Raw genomic sequence first — 23,679 nt, forward strand, 5'->3', positions numbered from 1 at the left:
CCATCAGCTTCAACTAGCATTCCAGAACATGGTGCATATCAGCTTCAACTAGCATTCCAGAACATGGTGCATCTTCAAGATAAAATTGCAAACCAGTTTGACACTGGCGTTCCGTCAATGAATCTTCTCCTCCATTCGGTTATTTTTTTTTTTTTTTTTTTTTTTTTTTTTTTTTTCTTGCCTGAACAGCATTTTTAACTTTTCAATAGTAAAAAAGTAAAATATGTCGAAAATGCTGCTTTTTATTTTCCATATCTGAAACGGCACTAACCAAAAACTACTGCGTAGAATCAATCGAACTTTTCCACAAACAAGCATTGCTATATCAGCTGTCAAAGCATATAATGACTATGCGGCTTAAGTGTGAAGCTGCCAGTGAAAAAATACAATAAGGCCCTCTGTTGGGAAATAACGAAGTTACTTTCTAAACAACCCAATACATATGGAGGCAAACACGAAAACCAACCATTCAATCAACCAGCTCGCCTGGATTAAGACCCAGGCAACACCTCATGTGTTGATCCAGGCCTCCTTACAGAAAGGTGGACTTCTGTAAGGAGGTGTTGACCCAGGTCGAGCTACCAGTACTCAACTATAATGACTATAACTATAATGACTGGCAAGAGATGAGTAACTATAATGACTGGCAAGAGATGAAAATCGTGTTAGTACATTTTTGGGCTCACTCAATCACAACTAACTGTAATATGCCTAGCAAGATATGAGAACATTACGTAGTTTTTATTTATTTTTATAATTTTTTTGGACTATAATCAGAAATTGATTATTGTGGATGATTTCCCTTTTAATCGATTTCAATGCTGCAACCAAAAACTGTCAACAAGACTCCCCCCCCGCACCCTTTCTCTCCTTTTTCTTTCTATTTAAGTTGAGAACTTTCGAGAGGTTTTTCACGGAACTGAAGGAGAATGGAAATTGTATTCGCATCATTAATTCTTCCATACTAATATGAATTTCCGCCATTAATGACAAACTAATATGAATTTCCGCCATTAATGACAAATGTTTCGCAAAAGCAACAAAAAGATACTTTCTTACTGAATTTTTTAAAATTGAAAATAGAACCTGTTATCAAAGTTCTAAGGAAAAGTGTCCATGTCACCTTATTCATTTTTCAATAAACATTCAAATGTAAAACGCGGATCTGTTTTAAATCATTTGTAAACAGACAACATATTTATCTATAGACGCTTAAGTGGCACTGCTATAACTTTCTTTTTAATGGCAAACTATCAATTGGTGAAAGACTGTTTACAATTCCATCGCTAACAGAAATTAAGGAGGGAGAGTTTTTCCAAGAAATACGATAAATCTGTCATGATAAAAACTGCCTCTTTAAATATACACAAACTGAAGAGATGAATCCGAAAAAGTTTACATTATGATATATATATATATGTAATGTACCAGCTTTTGTCAGGAATAAATAGATTGTTGAAGAATCATAAATGTAGTCGTAGCTTAAATTATCAGACGATAAGTTAAAAAAAAAAAAAAAAAAAAAAAAAAAAACAGGATCCATTTATTATATTTCAGGAGAAAATAGCAGTTACAAAATCAGATATCCGGAGTAAATAAAAAAGAATTACTAATAACTTTTTGTATGAAGTTTACTGCATCGTGACATTAAAGTAAAAAGCCCCGATATTCCTTGGCGAGTCCTTTTATAGTCTCTGGAAAGGCGGAGCTTCCAAGAAACGACGTCAGCCAAACCAGTTCGCTTTAAATACTTCCAGAACATCTATAACTGTACGTGTAGAAAAGGCGGGAAAACAATTCCATAGTCAAGAATACACTTAAAATTTTAACTGTATGTTCTTTTCATTTTTAATGGCGACGTTCTCTTATTTGAAAGTACGTGGAATTAAAATTACAGCCCCGTAGTCAAGTTGTTTTTCCCGCCTTTTCTACACGTACAGTTATAGATGTTCTGGAAGTATTTAAAGCGAACTGGATTGGCTGACGTCGTTTCTTGGAAGCTCCGCCTTTCCAGAGACTATAAAAGGACTCGCCAAGGAATATCGGGGCTTTTTACTTTAATGTCACGATGCAGTAAACTTCATACGAAAAGTTATTAGTAATTCTTTTTTATTTACTCCAAAATTTTAAGTGTATTCTTGACTATGGAATTTTATTATTACATATATATATATATATATGAATTTTAAGTGTATTCTTGACTATGGAATTTTATTATTACATATATATATATATATAACTTATTAAACAGCCTATTTTAATCACTATGGGCCTTGCATTTAGTTTTATTAAAATAAGACTAAACCTTAGATATTAAATAAATACTTTTTTTAAGGAACAAAAAACTACTTTACGTAAGTTTAGATTTAATTTCAGCAAGTTAACTATGGCACAAAGTTTAGACTGGTAACTTGCTAACAAAGCCACATTCGTCAAACATTTTCCAGCCTGTCATGTATTCACACTTAATGATCCTTTGAAACAGAAAGGTCTTTTTTAAATCAGGAAAGGATTTTAAAACGTACTTAATTAAAGAATGAAGCTATTTTCTTCTCACCCAGCCCATCAATTTATTGCTTTTAGAGCATTATACCTGCAATCAACAAAAACGCAAAAATTCTTAATCAAATTGATTTCATTTTATAAATGCTTTTATATTAACATACAACTTTACAAAGTATAGGATAACTATATAATTCCGATTGAGATTAATATATTTTCAGCGTAAGATGAGCATTAGTTTAAAAACAAAGCCGTCATCGTTTGGAAATGACACATCAGCACACTAATTTCTTAATACTGCCAGAAAGAAATAATAAATTAATTTATCCAAACTTACATTTTGCTTTCAAACAAAATACGCTATTCGGCATATAAAAGTTTCACTATCAACCTGTCAAATTCGACATTATTCGGCATATAAAAGTTTCACTATCAACCTGTCAAATTCGACATTAAATTTCAGATAATTATCAGTTTCCATCCAATTAACAACCATTTCCTTCGATAGTAAAGTAATAAAAATAAGCAATCCATTTTATAACATGAGACCTGCCCATCTGCACTAGGTTTGAGATAATAGTCACAGATTACAAAAATGAAAGGATTGTTTATTTTATTACATATAGAAAACGAGAAAAAATAAGTACATCTACCGCCTATCAGCAAGTTCCATAACATTTGCGGCACTAGTCGGCAAGATTGACACCACTCGTATGCCTGAACATATCTCATAAACACTGACGGACTTTCGTGCTTTTGAGTTCCGTTTCCTTCTTTACCACCTGGAAAATTCGAGAGTTAATTAACGGACGACATAAATATTCGTTCTTTTTATCCATCCAATCCATGCTGCGCACAACAAAACAGGAAAATTCACGCAGTGCCAACGCCCTACTGCTACTTCGCTTTCTCAACTTCAAAAATTCTTCATTGAAATTGCCACGGATTTTCTATTCCTTGTTGCAACTGCATAAGCTAAGCATTTGTATATGCAGTATGAAAGGAATGCCGGTTAGAAAAGCGAAAATAAATTTCGTAATTTAACCCCTTTATAAAAGACGCTTTAAGTTAATGCAGATCATAACATTCCGTTTTCCAGGCCAAAGTTCTGCACCGTTTCCTCTCCTCCGCAATCAGATTTTATTGTAGAACCAAAATAGGAAAGTGCAGAACATCCACATATATTTGTTTCTCGTTTCATAGGCCACGGAGCCGGTACTAGGGGGTGTGCGCAACCGCACCAGACGGTAAATTTAGGCCAACAAAACTTTTAGAGGCACCAGGCGACAGAATTCGGGAGCCGCAAAAAACTCAGGGGCGGCAAAAGTCCTGGCGCTGGCCGCCCTGGTGGGTTAATTTCAATCGTTTTTGCTTAATTTCAAACTGGCATTTTCTTTTTTAATGAGCGATGCCTTACGGATACAGCATCGGCAAAATAATTTCCAGAAATAATACAGAGTTCACAAACAAACAAGGATTATGTTAATGTTATTAACAGTTAAATTTTAAGTTAAAATTTCTTTCCTGTCAAATTCTTAACTTCAACTTACTACTTCCGGCCAGAACGTAGTTTTGGAATCTTTCTGAATACTTAATGAGGAGGAGCGGTATTTAAACCGCGAAGTCTACTTGCAGAGTTAGAGAGAATCAGAGTTTCTGATGTGTGCGCGTCTGCCTTTTGGCTATTCTCTCTCTCAAAGCTGTTATTACGCTGGGCCGTACTCAGGCCTTTGCTAAGCTTCGTAGTCAAATAGAGTTAAGGGGCCAACTCGATTAGAATCTTGATAGCTTCGGCTATATTTCTTTGGTTAATCTTAGTTTTAGTTTATTTCTTAGTTTCTTAAGTTCCAGCCTTAGTGTCGGCTTTTATTGTACACTCCAAGACGGAGTTTTGCTAAATCTTATTGGAATAGTAAAGGGTTAGTTACCCTTTCTTCTTGTTGTTTCTTTTTACACGAACTTAAACGATTATTCGCTAGCTAGTTCTTAAGATTCGTCACTTTCTACAGTAACTGAGAAATACACTAGTGAGAATCTCACAACTTCATAAGCGGTATATTGTGAACAAGTAAAGCAGAACTGAGATGTTAGGTGAATGAAGTATAATTATTGCTAAACAGAAATTCAACTTCAATATAACGCAAATAAAATTATTTTATTGATGAAATAATAGTTGTAAAGGTACGTTGCACCAATAGCCAGTAGATGGCTAGAAAGAAGAACGTACTTATTGCTCGTATAAATGGCATCACTATCTACTTAAGAGTTCCCCATTTATAAATTGGAGGAATTCCGTCACTGGTTTGAAACCCCGAAATTAAATCATCCAAACGAATTTTAAAATGAATAAAATATTCAATTAAAATGCTTTGTTTCATGAATAAATAAAAACATCTTCGTGCACATACTAAAGAATGCTTTATTGTCTTGTTATGGTCTGAAACAATCTTCTCCTACGCTATAGCCATTTCTTTTAGAACTGCACCATTTCGGAACCCAAAAATCAGATGACACTAGTTTCATTACTGATAAATTATTAGATAAAAAAAAAAATGAACTTTTCAATTTTATTGTCTTTCACTTTAAATTTGCTATTTGAAGAAATTTACTGTCTTCGAACACAAGAAAAATAATCCTTCATAATCAGCATAACAGGAAAAATAATCCTTCATAATCAGCATAACAAAGAGGTATGCAATGTTACTTTCTTTCTAATCTTCCTATTCTTTCAAGGTCTTCCTAGCCATCCGATGGCGCAATATTACTTAAAAAATTATCTGAATCGGTAAGTTTATTTAAGGATTCAGAACAAACTTTATTTCGATCAGTCTCACACAGTGCAAATATCAAAATACAGTAATAATGAGTGAAAAAGGAATTTTGAAAAAGTCGCTATCGTATTTACTTGATTCAAAACAGACTTCCAGATATTATTCAAAGAATCTAATAAATAATATGATAAGATATTCTTTTTAGCTGCTGAAAATGTGCGCACTAGATATCTTAAAAAGTTACCCCTCTTTTGGGAACGCTTATCAGTTTTCTTGGAAAATGTTTAGCGCATGATTCCATTTGTAAATCTTTAACTCTACTTTTCTACTGCAATGCACATTTTAGAATGATCTGATTACTTCGGATGACCCTCGAATGCGAAAAGACACTGCATCTTCTTTTTAGCGTTTATGTTCGATGTCCACTTAAAAAAACAAATAATTGTCATTTCCGATCATTCCGTCTTCTTCCGCGTCTCGAAAGTTGGTTTCGTAAGAATTCAGATTCACTCGTATTACTGGTTAAATGACACCAATTTCTTCGTAAGTGAGATTTATTAACACTTCCTTGTTTTCTTTCGGAAATTTTCAGTTTCAATTACATAAATTCAAAAAATACAATCGAAAATTCACGTAAGTAATAACATGTCTGACAGCAAACATGTTCCAAAGCATCACTAATTTGGTGCGCAAACAAATCACCATGTCGTACAAAGTCGCTACTTGCTTTAGGGTGCATTTATACTATCAATGGCTTTATAGAGTTTGATGTTCTTTGGTAGCATAAACTATACAGAGTTTGATGTTCTTTGGTAGTATAAACTATATCGAGTTTGATGTTCTTTGGTAGCATAAACTGATTTTATAAAGAGTTTGATGTTCTTTGGTAGCATTAACTGACCTTATCGAGTTTGATGTTCTTTGTTAGCATTAACTGACCTTATGGAGTTTGATGTTCTTTGGTAGTATAAATTAAGTCCAAATTCCGTGCAAACATACAGTGAATTATTACTGTATCTCAAAAGAATAGCACAGGCTTGATAAAATCAGCCTACCACTTGTGGTGATGTAACCTAAAATAACAGTCAATTTCAAGATTTAAAACAAACGCTATGGAATGAATTTAGCTTATTCACAACGAATATATTTAATTTATTCATATATAACTTTCAATGTTAACAATGGGTTTAGTCAGATCATTCACAATATATATTTTGAAACTTAACACTTCAAAAACAAAGGCATACAAACATTCAGATAAAATACTACATTCATTGTAACACTTCCAGTTACTAAGTTACAGTTCAATAAAAAAAAAAATTATACACGTGAATTCTCTTAATCCAAAAGTTTTAGTAAACGCATAATATGGATGCTAATTGTAGCTTAAGTTACTTGCTCGATATGAAGAGCGATAATACGCTACGAACATTAATTCGAATATCAGTGCGCGATACGTTTCGCGAAATCGAAATGTTGACGATTAAATAAAACTTACAAAATGAAAGCACTACGAGATTTTCAACTAAAATGATAGCGGCATTTATACACCATACATTTATAACTGCGAAATAAATGCAAAATAAAACATAAACAACAACATATGCTCATACGCACAGTTTCAAAGATTCAGCATCACAAGGGGCAAAAGAAGATCATTGGTCGATTATTTTTAAACTCCTCCCTAAGTGGCGATACTGATGTGCACTTGTGGAATTGTGCGAACGGTTTACCGTAATAAATAATATTAAATATTTCCCAAACAAGCAACAAGACGATGCTAGGTTTCGATAGATTCAAACAGATGCACTTTCCTTTCATCGTCTGAAAACGATACATAAATATGAATCATTACACATTCATTCTTTTTACATCTGCAAACATAATTTAAGCACATGCCACCCTTCGAAATAAAGAATAGAGCACAACGCCTAATATAAACGCATGTCAAACAAAGGGTGAATAACATCAGTGACCTAACACGAAAAACGTCTTCGGTCGAATAAAAAGCAGGAGAAAAAAGTGTCTGAAATTAGTTCCACCAAAAAAGTACCCTTGTAGAACGATTTCCGTCACAGGATATAAGACTGCTTTGATGCAATGAAATTCGAGAACACAGAAGAATGGCATCGGCCATTTTTGTATCTGTAAATATGAGATTAAATCAATATTGATGATTATATATGATTTTTTTATAAAAATAATACATTATATTATAGAATATATTATTTTTCACTACTGCAGATTATTTTTAAAAAATAGCTCACCTCAAATAGTAACTGAAATAAGTGATGTATTACACAAAATATGACATATTTTTCAAAAAAGACAAGATTGATATTTGACTCTAGTTAATATGAAAAATATAATGAGCTTCACAATTTACTTAAGCGTAGAAGAAATAAATTTAAATTTCAATGTATTCTGAAATTTTAACTATACTGCTTCACAAATAAGTGCTCTAGATTTCCTTTTTCTGAATTTAACAAATTTTAATGCTTAAAATAATATACAAAGTCAGCTGCCCCTTGCTATGCTTTAAATAAAATTAACCTGAGTTATTCCAGTCCAGGCAACTTAAATTTTGTTTTTACTACTTGAATAATATTGTCATAACTGCAAAAAATGAAAATGCAATCTATTGTAGATATATTAAGTGTAAATAGTTATGAAGTCGTAAATACTTAAATATTTGAGACTAATTTCATAATGTAACATAAATCAATTCTTAAAGAATGTTAAAACATGCCAGCTATTCGATAAGTATACATAAAATTATTAAAAATAGATGTGGAAATCAACATTTAGAATATACAAGCAAGTTCCTTTGTATCGTATGCCATAAGGAAAACCTGTGAAGAAATACTAGTTTCTGGTAAAAAGAATTAAAGGAGGGTAGCCTTCACTACCTGTTAAAAACTTGATACATTTACACCATCTAAACAATAATGGAAGATGAGAAATAATTAATAATTAACTGAGTTTAAGAGTAATTTAGGTTAAATACATTATTTCAAAAATAGAAGTTAAAAAAAAAAAAATGGTATTAAAACTGATGGCTAAGAGCATTTTTCTCAGGTTTTTGCACTATTCTCATCTTCAGCACTCTCCAACTTCTGTATTCTAAAATAGTTTACATTTTATATGACAAACCCAATAAGCCTTCTTTAAAAAGATAATCTATATTTCAAAACAACTTAGTCTTCTGTGTCGATGGTCATTTTCAAAAAGATAACTCTCGGTAATGCAATTGTTGCATGAAAGCTGTTGCTTTGCTAGTTAAAAGCTTTTGCAAGCATGTTAAAGAAAAATACTAAATCAAAAGATTATTTTTATTAATAAAATATATTCCTAAAATTATAATGATTATTGCTGCAGTAAAACAAAAATAATATTAGGAAAATTTCTTATTTAATATTTAATTTTCTCAACAGCTCTTCTTTTTGAACAATCACTTCTTTTCTAAAACAGCTGAAACTTCATAAGCAAATCAACAATTTCATTCTTTCCTGAATTATAACATAATTATTTCAACTTCTTTAGCAGAATTTAGCGCTGTAATTGTAGGTTATAGTAGGCACCGTGCAAGGGGGGGGGGAATCCAAAATGCATAGCATGAAAAGGGAAAACACCAAATCGAAAACATAGAAATAGTAAAAACATACCCAGAAAAAGTACAATTTAGCAAAATTACACTTACATTTACTTCCTGTTTAAACCTTCACAATTCTGGTTATTTTCTGCATAAAATAAGTCACTAATATATGCAAATATGCTATTAATACAACTGCTATTAAAATTATAAAAGTTTTCCTTTTTATACACTAACACTGCTATTAGAATCTATATTACAGAGCCAGAAACTATATCATAGAGAAATAGAACATATTCCAATAAGAATGCCTTTCTTCTGCCTGCAGTGTTTAACATTTTATTTCTATTTAACAAACACTCTCTATTCGTAAAAAGCAAATTTAAAGTTAATTTAACTCTTTTTTTTTTTGGTCCAAAGGGGCTTTGACCCTGATGGACAGTTGTTTTCATTTTGCGATTGTGCGTTGAATCACTATAAATGTCCGTTTCACTTTTTAAATTCTTGCCACCAAATGTTAAGAGTCCTGCATTATATTTGAAGAAATTAAATAATGAAAAATCTGCATAAATGTATGTATATTTCTCGTGATAAAACAAAGGTACATAGAGCCATCGAATTTTGAATGACGTAATCCTCCTATGAATATGGGCATGTGGAAAACCTAATTTGGAATTTGATATTTGTAAAACTTTAACAAATTTTTGATTAACAAACTCAAGGATTTCAAAGCAAGCAATTGCAACACTCTACCTAGGGGGGGGGGACCTTTTTATCACTACCGAGTGGAACAGTGTATCAGAAATTCTAAAGATATGCTCATTTTAAAATTATTTTTGACGTTGCTATTGAACTGAATTTTATGGTTTAAGTGCAAAGAATATTTAATACAGAGTGCATATTTAATAAATAAAGGTAACACACAAAACATTAAAAAAACGCCCCTTTGGACGTAATTTAAAAATCTGAAACCTTTCAGATTTTTAAAAAAATTTAACTTTACTATATTCTTTTGAAACATTTTATTTCTAAATGCTTTCATCATTAGCATACAGGTACATTTCATGACTACTGCATATTTTATTGTAAGTAAAATTCACTTTTCTTACTTCTTGGTGAATCAAATGATTATAACATACACTGCTCAACATTGAAAATGCAACACCAAGAAGGAGTGGTCAGAAATTTATGCAAATTTTCGAGTAGACGCACGTCACTGAGTTATGCGAATGATGTGAAATGTGCAGCTCTCCGACACATGTGAAGTAAGATATAAGGGAAGGAATGTGCAGAATGGCCAATATTCGTGTCGTTATTTCTGCCAGACAAATTATTGGAGAAAGTTGGATTTTGTCCCGAATGATACGTGTAATAGGAGAGAATGCCAGGCCGCCATTAACGAAGGCACTTCCAGCAGATAGACGATTTTACGAGGGGTATGGTGATCGGACTAAGAAGGGCAGGTTGGTCCTTACGTCAAATTGTAGCTGATACCCACATGGATGCGAGCACGGTGCATCGGCTATGGCGAACATGGTTGGAACAAGGAACTGTGGGAAGAAGGAGGGGTATAGGTACAGCCAGAGTGATGTCAGCACACGGGGATCGACGCATCCGCTGACAAGCTGTGCCAGTCCCGCAAGCCACTTGTACCACGATTCTGCAGCATGTGCAAGTTACCCTGGATGTTCCCGTGTCGACCAGAACCATTTCCCGTTGATTGGCTGAACGTGGTCTGAACTCACGGCGTCCATTAAGAAGACTGCCATTGACCCCACAGCATAGACGCCAGTGTTTAGAATGTGGATGACAGAATGGCGAAACATGTTCTCAGATGAGTCACGCTTCCGTTTATCCAGCGACAGTCGACGCATACTTCTGTGGCATCGACGTGGAGACAGATCTAATCCGGCAGTAACTGTGGAACGCCCCACCGCACAACAGTGTGGCATAATGGTTTGGGGCGCTATTGTCTACGATTCCAGGTCACCTTTAGTTCATATTCAGGGCACTATGACGGCCCAACGATACTTGGATAATGTACTGCGGCTAGTGGCAATACCCTGCCTTAAGGGGCTGCCTAATGCAAGTTTTCAGCAGGATAACGCCTGACCACACAGTGCTCGCATCTGCCAACATGCTCTGCAATGCATACAGATGCTTTCCTGGCCACCGTACTCTCCTGACCTGTCACCAATCGAACATGTGTGGGATGTGATTGGATGCCATTTGCAGACTCTGCCCCTGCATCGTTCAGAAGACGAACTGTGGCAAATGGTTGAAAGAAAAGGGAGAGCCATCCCTCAGGACACCATCCGCACTCTTATTGACTCACTTGATGCCTAGACGTGTTTCTTCGTGCATCGCTGTCCACGGTGGTCCTACATCCTACTGAGTCGACGCCATTCTCGCTCTGTATTCTGACCATCATTTTGAAATAAAGATCACTTATTGCTGCTTGCTGTCTGTCTTTTTTCCAAATTTCATCACTTTCTGACCACTCCTTCTTGGTGTTGCATTTTGAATGTTGAGCAGTGTATATTGTATCCAGAATAATTATCAATATGTTCTTGCAGTTTATTAACCCTTATGTAAAATGCATTTCTTGAAAAACAAGGTCTCTGCATCTAAATAGAGTTAGTTTCAGTCAATTATGAATGTCAGCAACTAATTGCAGAGACAGTAATTTTCTTTTGTGGTATTCTTATAGCAAAAAAGTAATTTTAGAGCATACAAAAATTACTACTCGCATCCAGGGTTTTCAATCTGCATACTAATAAATCTTATATAACCTTATATAAATATTATATATAATTATATAATCTATATAAATTGACAGATATTTTTAAAAAATTCCAAGTGTTATAAACTGTTTATTGGTAACAATGTTTTCCTCCCTTCCCTCAAAAAGAAAACCCACACAATTAAAGCATTGTCCCACAGCATCAATCATTGTAGCCTCATCTTTTAATTTTTTCGTACAATTACTATTTAAACCTTTGAATACCAAAGTTTTAGTAGATATTCAATGATGAAAGATTGTAAACACTGCAATTGATCTGGACAGATAAGAAATGAAAAGGTTAATACAAACAATTAAAAAGTGTAATGAAGCATTTAAAATGATATTACAAAGGGTGCTACTTTGGTAGATGGTTGCACAGATTTTGGCAAGTGATACGACTTATGGTAAACCTATTGCTGGACAAGTTATTTATGGTTACCGATACTTTGTTGTCATTTTATTTAAAAAAATGAGTTTTATTAAGTATAAATTCCGTGTTTTAAATATTATTTATGGCTTCTAAATATTAAAAATCAATTTAATTTTGCATTTTTAATTGAAATAAAAATTTTATTGTTTATGATATTTTATATAATTTTATGTTGTGGATGATGTAATAATTGACATCACCTTACTTTAAAAGTAATAGGTTTTAATATCCATAAATTTAATCTAATGTTTTAAACATTATTTATGGCTGTTAAATACTAAAATACAATTTAATTTTGCATTTTTTTAAAAATAATTTTATTCTGAATGATTATTTAAATAATTTTAATTCTATGCGTGATGTAATCAGCTCCCTGGTTGGTTACCGAATATTTGTGCATTACCACGCCATTTTAAAATTTTTATTCATCTCTTTGAATTCCTTAGATTTTAAAGCGAATGGATATGTCCGTTTCGAATATAAACGTAGTTATTGGTAATTACCACGAATTATTGGTATCAAAATAAAAAATTTGTTCTTTGAGACCTTATTTTGGCCAATCTGGCTTTCTTAATCAAAGATTTATCAATAAATTGTTACAAGGGTCAGAGGAAATTTATTTTAAATTTTTGAAGGAAACCTCACTGCCTCTTCAATGAAGTGCAAGAGACGTAGATCACAGATGAAGATTGTTAAAAGAGCCGATTCTGAGGACAGCCGTATATGTATTGTTATCACAGTGGAAGAAATAACAGCTGTAACAGTAAAAAAAGTATTAAGACATTCCTTCTTTTTTACCAACAAATTTTTTTCATCGATATCTAAATTATGATTCCAATTTTTTTTTTGTGGTACTTATCAACATACGACAGGTAAAATACTAAAAAAAAAAAAAAAAATGTAAGTACATATTTTTCTTTTACTTTATAATTGTATACTTCAATTTTTATTAAAAAATTAATAAACTGTTTTCAAAAATTGCCGAGATATTTATTGCCACATATGTTTTAATGTTAAATAATTATATCCTATAAAACTTATTTTAAAGTATTTGAATTTAAGTACCATTTTAATCCAATGAAACGTTGGTGCAATTTTTATAGCGGTGTTTTTATTCTATTTATTTGCTTTATAAAAGTAATAATTTAAACTTACTTTAGTATTTTATACTCTTAGCAAATGTATTTATTTACATTTGCCAGCCATATTAAAAAACAACATTTTCAACAAAAAATTAATCCATTTTTTTAAAGATATTTATTATTTTAAAGTTTCAAATACTTTACTATGCATAAAAACAGCGTTATCGAAGATGGCTGCATGCCAACAATTGCGCCAATGTAAATCGCCAAAAAAACGTGCAACAGACGGTTGCACTTTGCTACTTTGGTAAACGACCAAAGTAGCATCTTACAAAGTAACCTAAAATAAACTAAAATGCATTAAAATCAAGATAAAATTGATGCTTTCTTTTTATTAGAGATATACTTCTTAATTTGTATAATTGTAGAATACTCAGAAATATTTTGGACTAGTATCAAAATTAAAACGTTTCTGGTGGTCTTAATCAGATTAGGAAATTTTCTTCATATAAAAAATATAATTATTAATACCAATACTTATTTGTATTCTCAGAAATACTGGCCATTGTTAGAGGTAGTCATTATGAAGGGATTCATTGTACATACATTTCAAATACTTAAAATATATTCAGGGTAGCATATACAATTATATTAATTTATTTAAAGTTACCAACACGAACATGAGTAAAGTTAAATGAATGAAATATATGTTATGGCATGAAGATTGCATGGCTGATACACATAAAATATAATGAACATTTTTATTTCCTTTTCAAAAATTCTTATATTTATTATTCAGTAGCGTATACACAGAAAGCACTCCCTAGCAACTGCTAGTAAAAAATGACCTATTGTTCATAAAATTCTGTATTTTTAACAGATGCAATAATTTAGCTTCAGTATTTTCAGTAGAATAATACCATCCTCAGTATGTTGGGAACAGTGGCGTAGCTAGGGTGGGGCAAGGGGGACATCTGTTCCCGGACGCAGCATCCAAGGAGTCAAACTGATACTATGAAATTTTTTAATGAAATGTTTTCCATTCTTGGCGCACAGAAAGGGATGCAAATTCTTCAGCTGTCCGTAGCAATTTAAGGTTAAATTCTCTGACATAAGTGCCTTTAACGAATGCAACATAATCCTCAGAAATAAAATTTTCTAGAATAGTCAAACATTTTATCTTTTGCTTAACTTATAATCTTCATTCATATCAGCTAATAAGATGAACACTTCTGACATTTTATCAATATGAAGAAAATTCTTGAACAATTTTTTCTTTGACAAATCATGCACGAGAATTTTGAAATCGCAACAACCCATAGAGATTTCTTCAGGTGGATAGTTAGTTATCCACATATTTATAACATGGCAAAGGTTTTAACTCTCAGCTTAAATCACATTTGTTTTCATAAATCAAATGGAAGCTCAGAATTACATCTTGACCCAATGATTATAAAACCAAGCTAAAATTTTAAGAAAATCAATATTCTGCAGTTTTTTTTTATTTCGGACAATATTTTAAAGTTACATGGTGGACAACAGGATGCAGTAAGTATATTCCCCTTGATATTTTTTCCATTTTTTGGGGGGAGCGGAAGGTATTGTTCAAATTTTATACAAATTTGTAAAAGTTCTATTTTATTTATGTTTCTGTATCTGCTTTACAAAATACAGAAAAGAATTAACATCTTTAAACAGCACAATTTCTGATGTGTCTCAAATACAAGAAATTTCTCTATGTTTCTCTTTTTACTTGTTTGAAAAGCAGTTGAGCATAATTGCATTCATGTTTTTTTTTATGGATTAATTAAAAAAATTACATAGTTCTTAATAAATGGCTAACAATATACATTTGCATTCAATGTCTCTGTAACGTGATTTTACACAAATGCTGGGTCATTATATTCACAGAAAAATTACATTGGGCTTACATAAGATCTGCCCAGACTTTGTTATGAGGCACTGTACGAGTAATTTCAAGACTGGTCATTAAGCTGTGCATCAATCATGGTAAACTAGAGAACAGAAATCAAGCTTAACATAAACATAATTCGTTTTTGTGCTTTAATGATTATTTAACTAAGCAAAGGATGAAATATGACAACTATGTGAAAGTGGGCTGTTTTTGCCTGATGAAGCTGGCACTATTTCACGAAGATGTTAATGGACTGTTTATTTGCAACTTTACACCAAAACCCTCATCCTTTATGACACAACCACTACATTTTACACAAACTGCATTCAGATGGTGAAATTGAACAGTTTAACATTACAAGTGATTCTGTCAATGATTTTAAATTTCTTTTACTATTTTATGAACATGACAAAAGAAAACTGAAGATAAATAAATAAAAGGTAAGGCTGAATAAAAGGGCGATTTAAACGAGTAAATATCTAGTATAAAGAATTTACGAAGTACATGAAACTCTAACACTGAAAGAACCACATATTGGTGCACATGGTTATTCAACAACTTTGCATACCCTACCTATAATGAATAATAATACATTTAAGTAATTTTTTTTAAATAACTTAAACGATAGTTTAAAACGAATATCCAGACTTTTAATATTTATAAATGAAAATAAATGATTACTTAAATTATATACAGCTCATTTCAAAACTAAAAGCATATTTAACTTAATACTACCAGCGTATTACCCAAGATCTGAAGACTATTCAGTAATACCAAAGAAAATAAAGCTACAGACTTATGATAAACTGATTGATTGAAATGTTACATTTGATCGCACTCTTAATTACTTTTGGTTTCAAGAATAACGTCATTACGCATAACGACGTTATAAATATCTGAAAAATATATACCTGTTAAATATTTATTAGTATGTAGTTAATATGAAATATGGGTACTCACCAACATTGTGAAGAGCTAAAACAACAGTAAACAACATATGTAAAAAACAGACAGGACGAACAACACTACCTCCGTACGCCATGATCGCTCTTTAACTTAAACTCTTTAACGTTGCCAGATGCATTTGAAGCAAGATAAATCTTAACAAGGTCATTGCCAAATTGCCAAGGCCACAATCTTAAAGATGATGATTTCAATTCTTTATAAATTCTTCCATTTCAGTCAGTTTACTGTTTTGCCCAACTTTTATTTATGAATTCTGTAAACTGTGAAAACTTTCTAATATTAATGATGCCTCCAAAATTTATGAGAAAATATAATAAATGAATTTTCCTTACTCACACGATCTCCTTTTAACTTAGATTAACGGCAAATTTATCGAATTTATTTAGAATTATTATATCTATGTTGTAACAGAAATAAACAGGGGGTTGTGGTTTGAGCAACGCTTCTAACTTTCATGCACTCTTAAAAATTTTATTCTGTTTAGGTAACATAGCATTTAAATGGGATTCGACCTGCAGACGCGGACGATGAAGGGCGTTCTAGCAAACACGAGTTTATCCGTTACCGCCGAGTATTTCGGATTGTGTTAGGCTTTCAGATATACTTTCGAGATATGCATTTCTAGACATGGCGCCAAACGTGAATTATGATAGTGATTATGAAGATGATATTAATATTTTGGGATGCGATACTGATTATACTTTCGGGATTTACTGGGGATGCGTAGTTGAGAAAATTAATAGCACTAGTTTGGCTTTCTCAGATAAGATTTTGAATTTAATTTTTATACTAGAAGTATTCGGACAGACGTGAGTTTACAAGTCCTTCTTGAAGATGAAGGCTTAAGTGTAATACTATAAATTCTATAAAATTCGTAAAAAAAGTAATTCTATAAAAATACAAGAAAACTTGTTTCTCTCTGTATGCTGAAGAAGTCAGTAAGCCTTAAAATATGTCCAATATATTTCGTTTTCGTCAATGTTTTAATGCACTTTTAAAATAAGACATGGCATTGTCACCAAAAATCTCATGCTGAGGCGTGTTAGTGTGTACAGGTTGATAAGGACAAATGTATTCACAAGTTTAATGTAAAAAAACAAACTCCTTAAAATAAATTTGTTAACAAGAGAAGCGAAGTAAAACAAATGATAACGAGTTCCTCTTTTGAAAGAAAATCCTAATATTTACATTTTATTCCAAACTATTTGTCCGTTGCCAATTGAGCAAAAAGAAAATTTCAGCGCGAAGAATTTGATGGATAGCGTTTCAGTATTGCAAACGATGTCTCCACAGAGTGTTATTTGGATAACATCGCCCTACAAAACTTTGCATCTTGCCTCATTTTTCAGGCAAGAATTTTAGTAACATTTCCCCCTTTTTTTGGGGGGGAAAGGCATTTTATGAATAATTTTTTTGCTGCTACTTTCAAAAGTTTTTCCAGTTCCTCCTCGTTGAGCTAAATCTTAGAGTTCAGCTAACCTTCTTTTACCTTTATGGTCTTATGGTAACTTCTACCTGTCTTGATTATTAAATTCTAAGACCATAGCACGGTAAAGTCGTTGAACATTGGTAGTTTGGTCCGAGGTTCGAATCCCGCGAAAAGTCTGGCTGCATGGGCGTTTTCGTGGTTTTCCCCATGTGTAACGTGTATACGAGCTAGTTTCCCTTAGAAAGTCCTCCACGAAGGCATCCCTTCCCTTAGGCAGATAGCCCTAGTGTGCTTTGCCATAATTAAATAAACCAATCTAATACCATATATACAGTAATACCATATCTATTATTATTACTGTCATTATTATTATGCTAAAGATAAGCTATCACAGGTGAAACAAATCGTCAGAAACAAATCTGTCAAAACCACTACTTTCTGCATATTCGGGCATTGTTTCTTCCAGCCGAATTAGTGCATTATAATCCTGTTTCTAGATGTCTTTAGATGCTAGTTTTGTGTTAGAGGTTACCTAAATATATCTTTCGTAATCAACTTGCATGTTTTTTCATCTAGATTCCTTCGGCCACTTGAAAGTTTTTCAAGTTCAGACAACTTGTTTCTGAGCAAATCTTTTTGTGATGAGAGGCATTTTTGATAGGAGGTATCCCTGAAATTTTTTTTTCGGAAGGGAAGGGTAAGGCTCCTCTAATATAGGAGCCTTAGGGAAGGGGGGGGGAGAATTTTGAATTTTTTTTTATTTGATTAGAAATTTTGCTCTGCATTGTGGGAGCAGTGCATTTTTGTTTACTGTAGATGAGAGAAAGAACCGGCATTAAATCCTGAGGAAGACTCTTAAGGAATAAAAGTGTAAAGGGTATTCAGGCTTGAATCAACGATTTCTAGCTAATTTTTTTTATTCATTTCTGATACTCACTAGTGAAATTATGTCACGCATTAGTGAAGGGTATTTCTGCGACTTGCAACTATCTTGGAAAAGTTCTGAGAGAAAATATTTGTGCTACGTTTTTTAGCATCCACTGTGGATTAAATTTCTCCGAGTTTCAGTTGAACATTCTCTATCGCTGTATTAAGCTGCTAAGAAACTTAATAATTTTGAGAGGGAAAAACTGTATTTGACAAATATGAAAGTAAAATGATAAGACAATATTAATTAAAAAAATTTGTTTAACAGTTGTCATCACACAGTATTTTACAGCTGGTATTCATAATTGGCTATTTTTCATTAAATATTGTACACGTTATTTTATTCATTTTGGTTGTTACGTCAATTTCTTATGTTAATAGTATGTTTATAAAATGACTTGAAATGTATTATGAATAATGAGGTATTTTCATTTCTTCTTTTCTTGACGGTTTTTTCAGCATTCTCTAACCAAATAATGTTGAAGTCTCTTGAATTCTTGGAATGTGGTTTGGTTAGGCCAAATTCTTTTCGAAGTGCTATCACATTAAATCGTGTAATTGATCTGGAGCTGAGCAACCACAGCAGTTTAGAACCTTGTCATACAGCTGGTGTTAGAAGCTTAGATATAGATAAAATAGATGAAAGATAGTAAGTAATAATTTTTATTCGTTTAGTAGTCCATATTAATTTGTACTTTACAGTCATTTCTCTAAATATAAAAAAATAGATGAAATTTAAATATTTAATTATTTATAATAAATGTACTTCAGTTTCATGCTTTGAGCAAGTACACGAAATTGAAATGGGCAGTTGATATCTCATATGATAATTAAAGCGTTGTAACTGTATATAACTTAATTCTTGATTCTACGATTTATAGATACAAAAAAAAAAAAAAAAAAAAAAAAAAAAATACGTCATTATTTTGAAATCTCGGGATTTTCTTCAGAATTTACAGATCTGCAGTCTAGTTTAAAGGGTACAAGTTCAAAATTACCGTCAATTATCAAGATAGTTTGTATATGGTTATAGCAAAATTCGCAGTTGTGTGATATGTATAATTTAAACATGTTGGCGGTAAAAGTTTTATTGCTTGTTTGTAGTTTTATATTAAGATGACTTTGCAATTACTTTTCTACTTGCATATCTAAAAAGAAATGTCTTTCCCTCTACTATTTACCATGTTTGAAATTCTTATTTCATAGTGTTTGGGACTAATAGTAATCAATATCTTCTCTGTCTATTCCAGCGTGCATTTTTGTTGTCATATGTAATGCAGTCAAAAGTCGTTAATCAGGACACCCATAATCCGGAATGATCTATAATCCGGACCTCAAAGCTATAAACTTTCTGCGCATGCATCAATGCATAATGCGTTCACGCATGTGTGTAATACTTTTACGCATGCGCATATGCATGTGCACATGCACATAATACGTTTATGCATGCGCGTTTAATGTATAACAGATGTTATAAACTAAGCTAAAATTATCTATTTCAGTTAACCCATTAACGCCCAAATTAACAATTCTTGAAATTTTGCCTTGAAATTGATAGACATTGTTAGAAATGCATAAATTAAAAGTATTTCAAAAGCATTTTGAAAAATTTTAACTGCAACCATATTTTTTAAGCCGTCCTCATTTGAGGACACTGGGCGTTTGTATATAAAAATGTAAAATTTTTAAAAATCAAAATTTTTTACATAAAATGATTTAGTTTTAATATATAAACAAACTAATAGACAAAATAATGTTAAAAATCAAAATTTATTTTAAGACGTGTAAGAAAACTTTTTTTTTACATTTTTAAGATAGATTTTTTTTATGGAAAAGAGAAAAGCATTGAATGCACAATGTTACATTGCATTTCATGCAATATGTTCTTGGCTTTGAGGCACAATTGTCATATTGGCAACGCCTTTGTTTATCTCTTTTACCAATAACATGCTGTATTTTGTCGAATTTTATGTCAGGAAGCACGTTCGATCTGCATGTTATCCTCCTTTGTACTGGTCTTCCTAGGATTGCTTTTGAGTCGGCTCCTTTTTTCAAATAGGTTACTGCAATGTATCTCCTAAAATCTTTGATTGACATTGAACGATGGATCCTTTTATAAATGAGATAGGCATTTACAACAGCCATATCTATCATCCTAGTAATAAGACAAAAATACCATTTCTTTCCTCGTATGGCTATAGAATGTTTCTCAAGAAGCCAATCATGAAGGTCAACACCCCCCATAAATGAGGTATAGGAACTTATAGCATGAGGCTGATTTACTTTCACCTTTTCTTTTTTCTCTACACTCCATCTTTGTTCTGAAGATAGCGGCATTATTGTGTCAAAATTAGTGGCCAATGAAACACACTTATTGTCTTTTCATTTGACAACAAGAATTTCATTTGTTGTGTCAAATTTACTATTGTAAAACCCTCTCTCTTTCTTACTCATTATCTTGTCATCCATTATTGGGCATTTTTCAGTACGATTTTCTCGAATTGTTCCACTAGCTCTAAACTTCAGTTCTTTTAGTTTTTTTAGTAACGCATGACTGGTAAAAAAATTATCAAAATAAACATGATGGCTCTTCGGATCTTCTACAATAGATAGTAGATTTAGCACCACTTTTGTACCTAAAGGCAGTTTGTCAGATTCGGAAGTATTTGTTTCCTTTCCACAATACAGTGCAAAGTTATAACAGTATCCATCGTTGCCACACAGAGCCCAGAGTTTATACCCAAATCTAATAGGTTTAGATTTTATAAACTGTTTCAGTGTATGATGACCATAATACCGGACGATCATTTCATCAACAGACAAATTTTCATGGAAAATGCCCCATTTTTGAAAATTCTTGGAAAGCATTTCTAACAAGGGACGTATTTTAAATGATTTATCATTCTTGTTATATTGATGTAATTTATTATCTTGGAAATGCAATAATCTTTTGAGCTCTAAGTAGAAATTTCTAGTCATAGCATTCTTCACTATTGTTACTCCTAAATCATCTGCTTCTGCCCAGTAGTCCCGTTCACTGGGTAAAGTATGATACCCCGAAAGTATCAGAAATCCTATAAATGTTTTTATTTCATCTTTAGTCACATTATAATCCAATTTATTTTTCACTTCGTGAGCATATCGATTAGTTTCCTCTACGATCATATCATAAACACTTTCAGTAAAAAATTCTTCAAACAGCTCAACTGGACTCATATTATTAGTTTGCACTGTCAATATATCGAGAATTTCTCTTAGACAAGTTTTCCAAATTCCCAAATGTGTAAGCCGGGCTTTCATTCGTCCATACAATTGACTCTCTTTTACGTTTACGGGAATTGTTTTCTTTTTTCTTATCCGAAATAATAGGGTTATCGTTATCATCTGGCATTGTAATTTCTAATGTACCTGCAACATCTGATACAACTGGAGTACCCAAATTATCATCATCGAATTGCTCTTCATCTGTTAGATCATCCACATCCGGAGGCATCGATATAATATCTGCTTCTATTTCTTCAGAAAAAAGATAAGCAGTCGCCTCTTCTAAGCTTTTAAATATTTTATTTCTACTCATTTTTCAAGATTTATTTATAGTTTTTCTGCAACAAAAGTAACAAACACTTAAAAAATAAATCTGAATACTGCATAAAAACTATACCCAAACGCCCAGTGTCCTCAAACGAGGACGGATATGTTTTCCTGTTTATTATGGATATATTTACAACAATAAATATTAACAAACATGCTAATGACACAATATGGGCTATCTAGATTATATTTATAACAAATTGAAAGAATTTACCTCATAAATCCAGTGCCATACAGTGGAACATAAAATAAACAACGCGATTACCAAAAAATGGGTAAATTATACTTTATCTTTCCCGCGCAATTTTACTTAGTTCCAAAATAATTGCACATCTCCCATTGTATGGTAGTGTCATCTATCGGACCAAATTGTACATATAAAAATTTTTTTTAATTTAATGCAAGGAATAACAATTTTTTACAGCGTCCTCAAATGAGGACACTGGGCGCTAATGGGTTAATGTTGCAGATTGCGTCATTCCTTAATCTTCGAATTGTATCCGGCTTATTATTTTTTACAGACTGTTAGAGCAATTTTATAAAAGTAAGCTTGAACTTTTGATTATGTCAAATAGAATTTCCGAAGCTGGAGCTGCCAAAGGATCTGCAAAGCGAAAGTAAGTTTCGATGTCCTTCAAACGAAAAGTGGAATTGCAGCAAAAAATGGATAAAGGCATATCCTTTGTTTCTCTAACCATTTCTAAATCTGTTTATCAATTTCACGCTGCTCTGCGGCAGGGGGGGGGACGCCGCGCCGCGTAATCAATTGGAAGTGTGATCTCTCAGCACTATCCTTATCTTCAGGACAGGTGTTTTCATTTTATTTGGCTTATAATTCCTTACTAAATGTTATATTTCATCTCGATGTACTCCGTCTTTGATATGATTTAAATCAAATTCCTCGTCATTATAATTTGCTTCCGATAGTGAAGAAAGTGACACAGAGATTATTGAAAACGAAAAAATTTCGATTTAAAAATTAGTCGGTATTCTCGACACAGCAATTATAGGACTTGAATAGCGGAACTTTGTAACTGAACAAGAAATTATGTCTGTTTATAGAATTAAAGAGAAAGTATTATCACATAAAGCAAAGCAACTTAAACAACTTACATTGAAAGAAATGTTTAATAAAGTAAACAAGTAAATATTAAGCTTTTTTTTTTTTTTTTTTGTAAATTTTGCTACCCTTTAGATCATAATTGTTCTTTATTTCATAAATTACAGTTTCATATTTTTAATTTTATAATTTCTGCATGCCATTATACCAGATTTAAACTGCTGATCTATAATCCGGAACCACCGAAGTCCCGATGAGTCCGTATTAAAGACTTTTGACTGTATAATATTTCTATATTTTGACCATTCTTGATCAGTGGCTTGAGAGGAGCAGAGAGGGCAGTCCGTTGAAAAAAAATGCCTCTATAAGAGAGTATTTCAGATTTTTATTTCAAGGGTAAAGCACAGAATCGCCCACTTATTTGTTTAACGCGTTTTACAAGAGTAAGAATTGGATTTTTGTCAATTTTCTTTGACTTTTTAAGTGAAAATAGGTCGATGTGTAAATGGATAAAGTAAGGGAATGTGCAATTCTGGGATGTGTTTTTTAAGTGAAAATAGGTCGATGTATACATGGATACCAAGTATGTGCAATTCATAAAAACACATCTAGCAGTGGGTGATTCTGCA

General features: G+C 32.3%; 2 protein-coding genes across 5 annotated transcripts in view; one reads left to right on the forward strand and one right to left on the reverse strand.

Annotated features, from left to right (window-relative positions):
- Positions 1 to 16,144, reverse strand: part of LOC118191338 (plexin domain-containing protein 2-like) — a 121,136-nt gene extending 104,992 nt beyond the window's left edge. For all 3 annotated transcript variants that reach the window (XM_035362135.2, XM_035362136.2, XM_035362134.2), the window contains exon 1: positions 16,038 to 16,144. In XM_035362135.2, coding sequence (XP_035218026.1) covers positions 16,038 to 16,119 — 82 coding nt within the window. In that variant the 5' untranslated portion in view covers positions 16,120 to 16,144. The remainder of the gene's footprint in view (positions 1 to 16,037) is intronic.
- A 2,104-nt stretch (positions 16,145 to 18,248) lies between these two features.
- LOC118191337 (DNA excision repair protein ERCC-8-like) overlaps positions 18,249 to 23,679 on the forward strand; it is a 53,140-nt gene continuing 47,709 nt past the window's right edge. The window contains exons 1-2 of one of the 2 annotated variants that reach the window (XM_085812589.1): positions 18,249 to 18,349; positions 18,859 to 19,048. In XM_085812589.1, the coding sequence (XP_085668715.1) occupies positions 18,876 to 19,048 (173 nt within the window). In that variant the 5' untranslated portion in view covers positions 18,249 to 18,349; positions 18,859 to 18,875. Of the gene's footprint in view, positions 18,695 to 18,858; positions 19,049 to 23,679 lie in introns of both variants that reach the window. The other variant, XM_085812588.1, reaches the window with a different exon arrangement.

The sequence above is a fragment of the Stegodyphus dumicola genome, chromosome 3 (assembly GCF_044657685.1).
Source record: "Stegodyphus dumicola isolate Sdum_Otavi_A_Nest chromosome 3, ASM4465768v1".
In the NCBI taxonomy this organism is placed as follows: Eukaryota; Metazoa; Arthropoda; class Arachnida; order Araneae; family Eresidae; genus Stegodyphus; species Stegodyphus dumicola.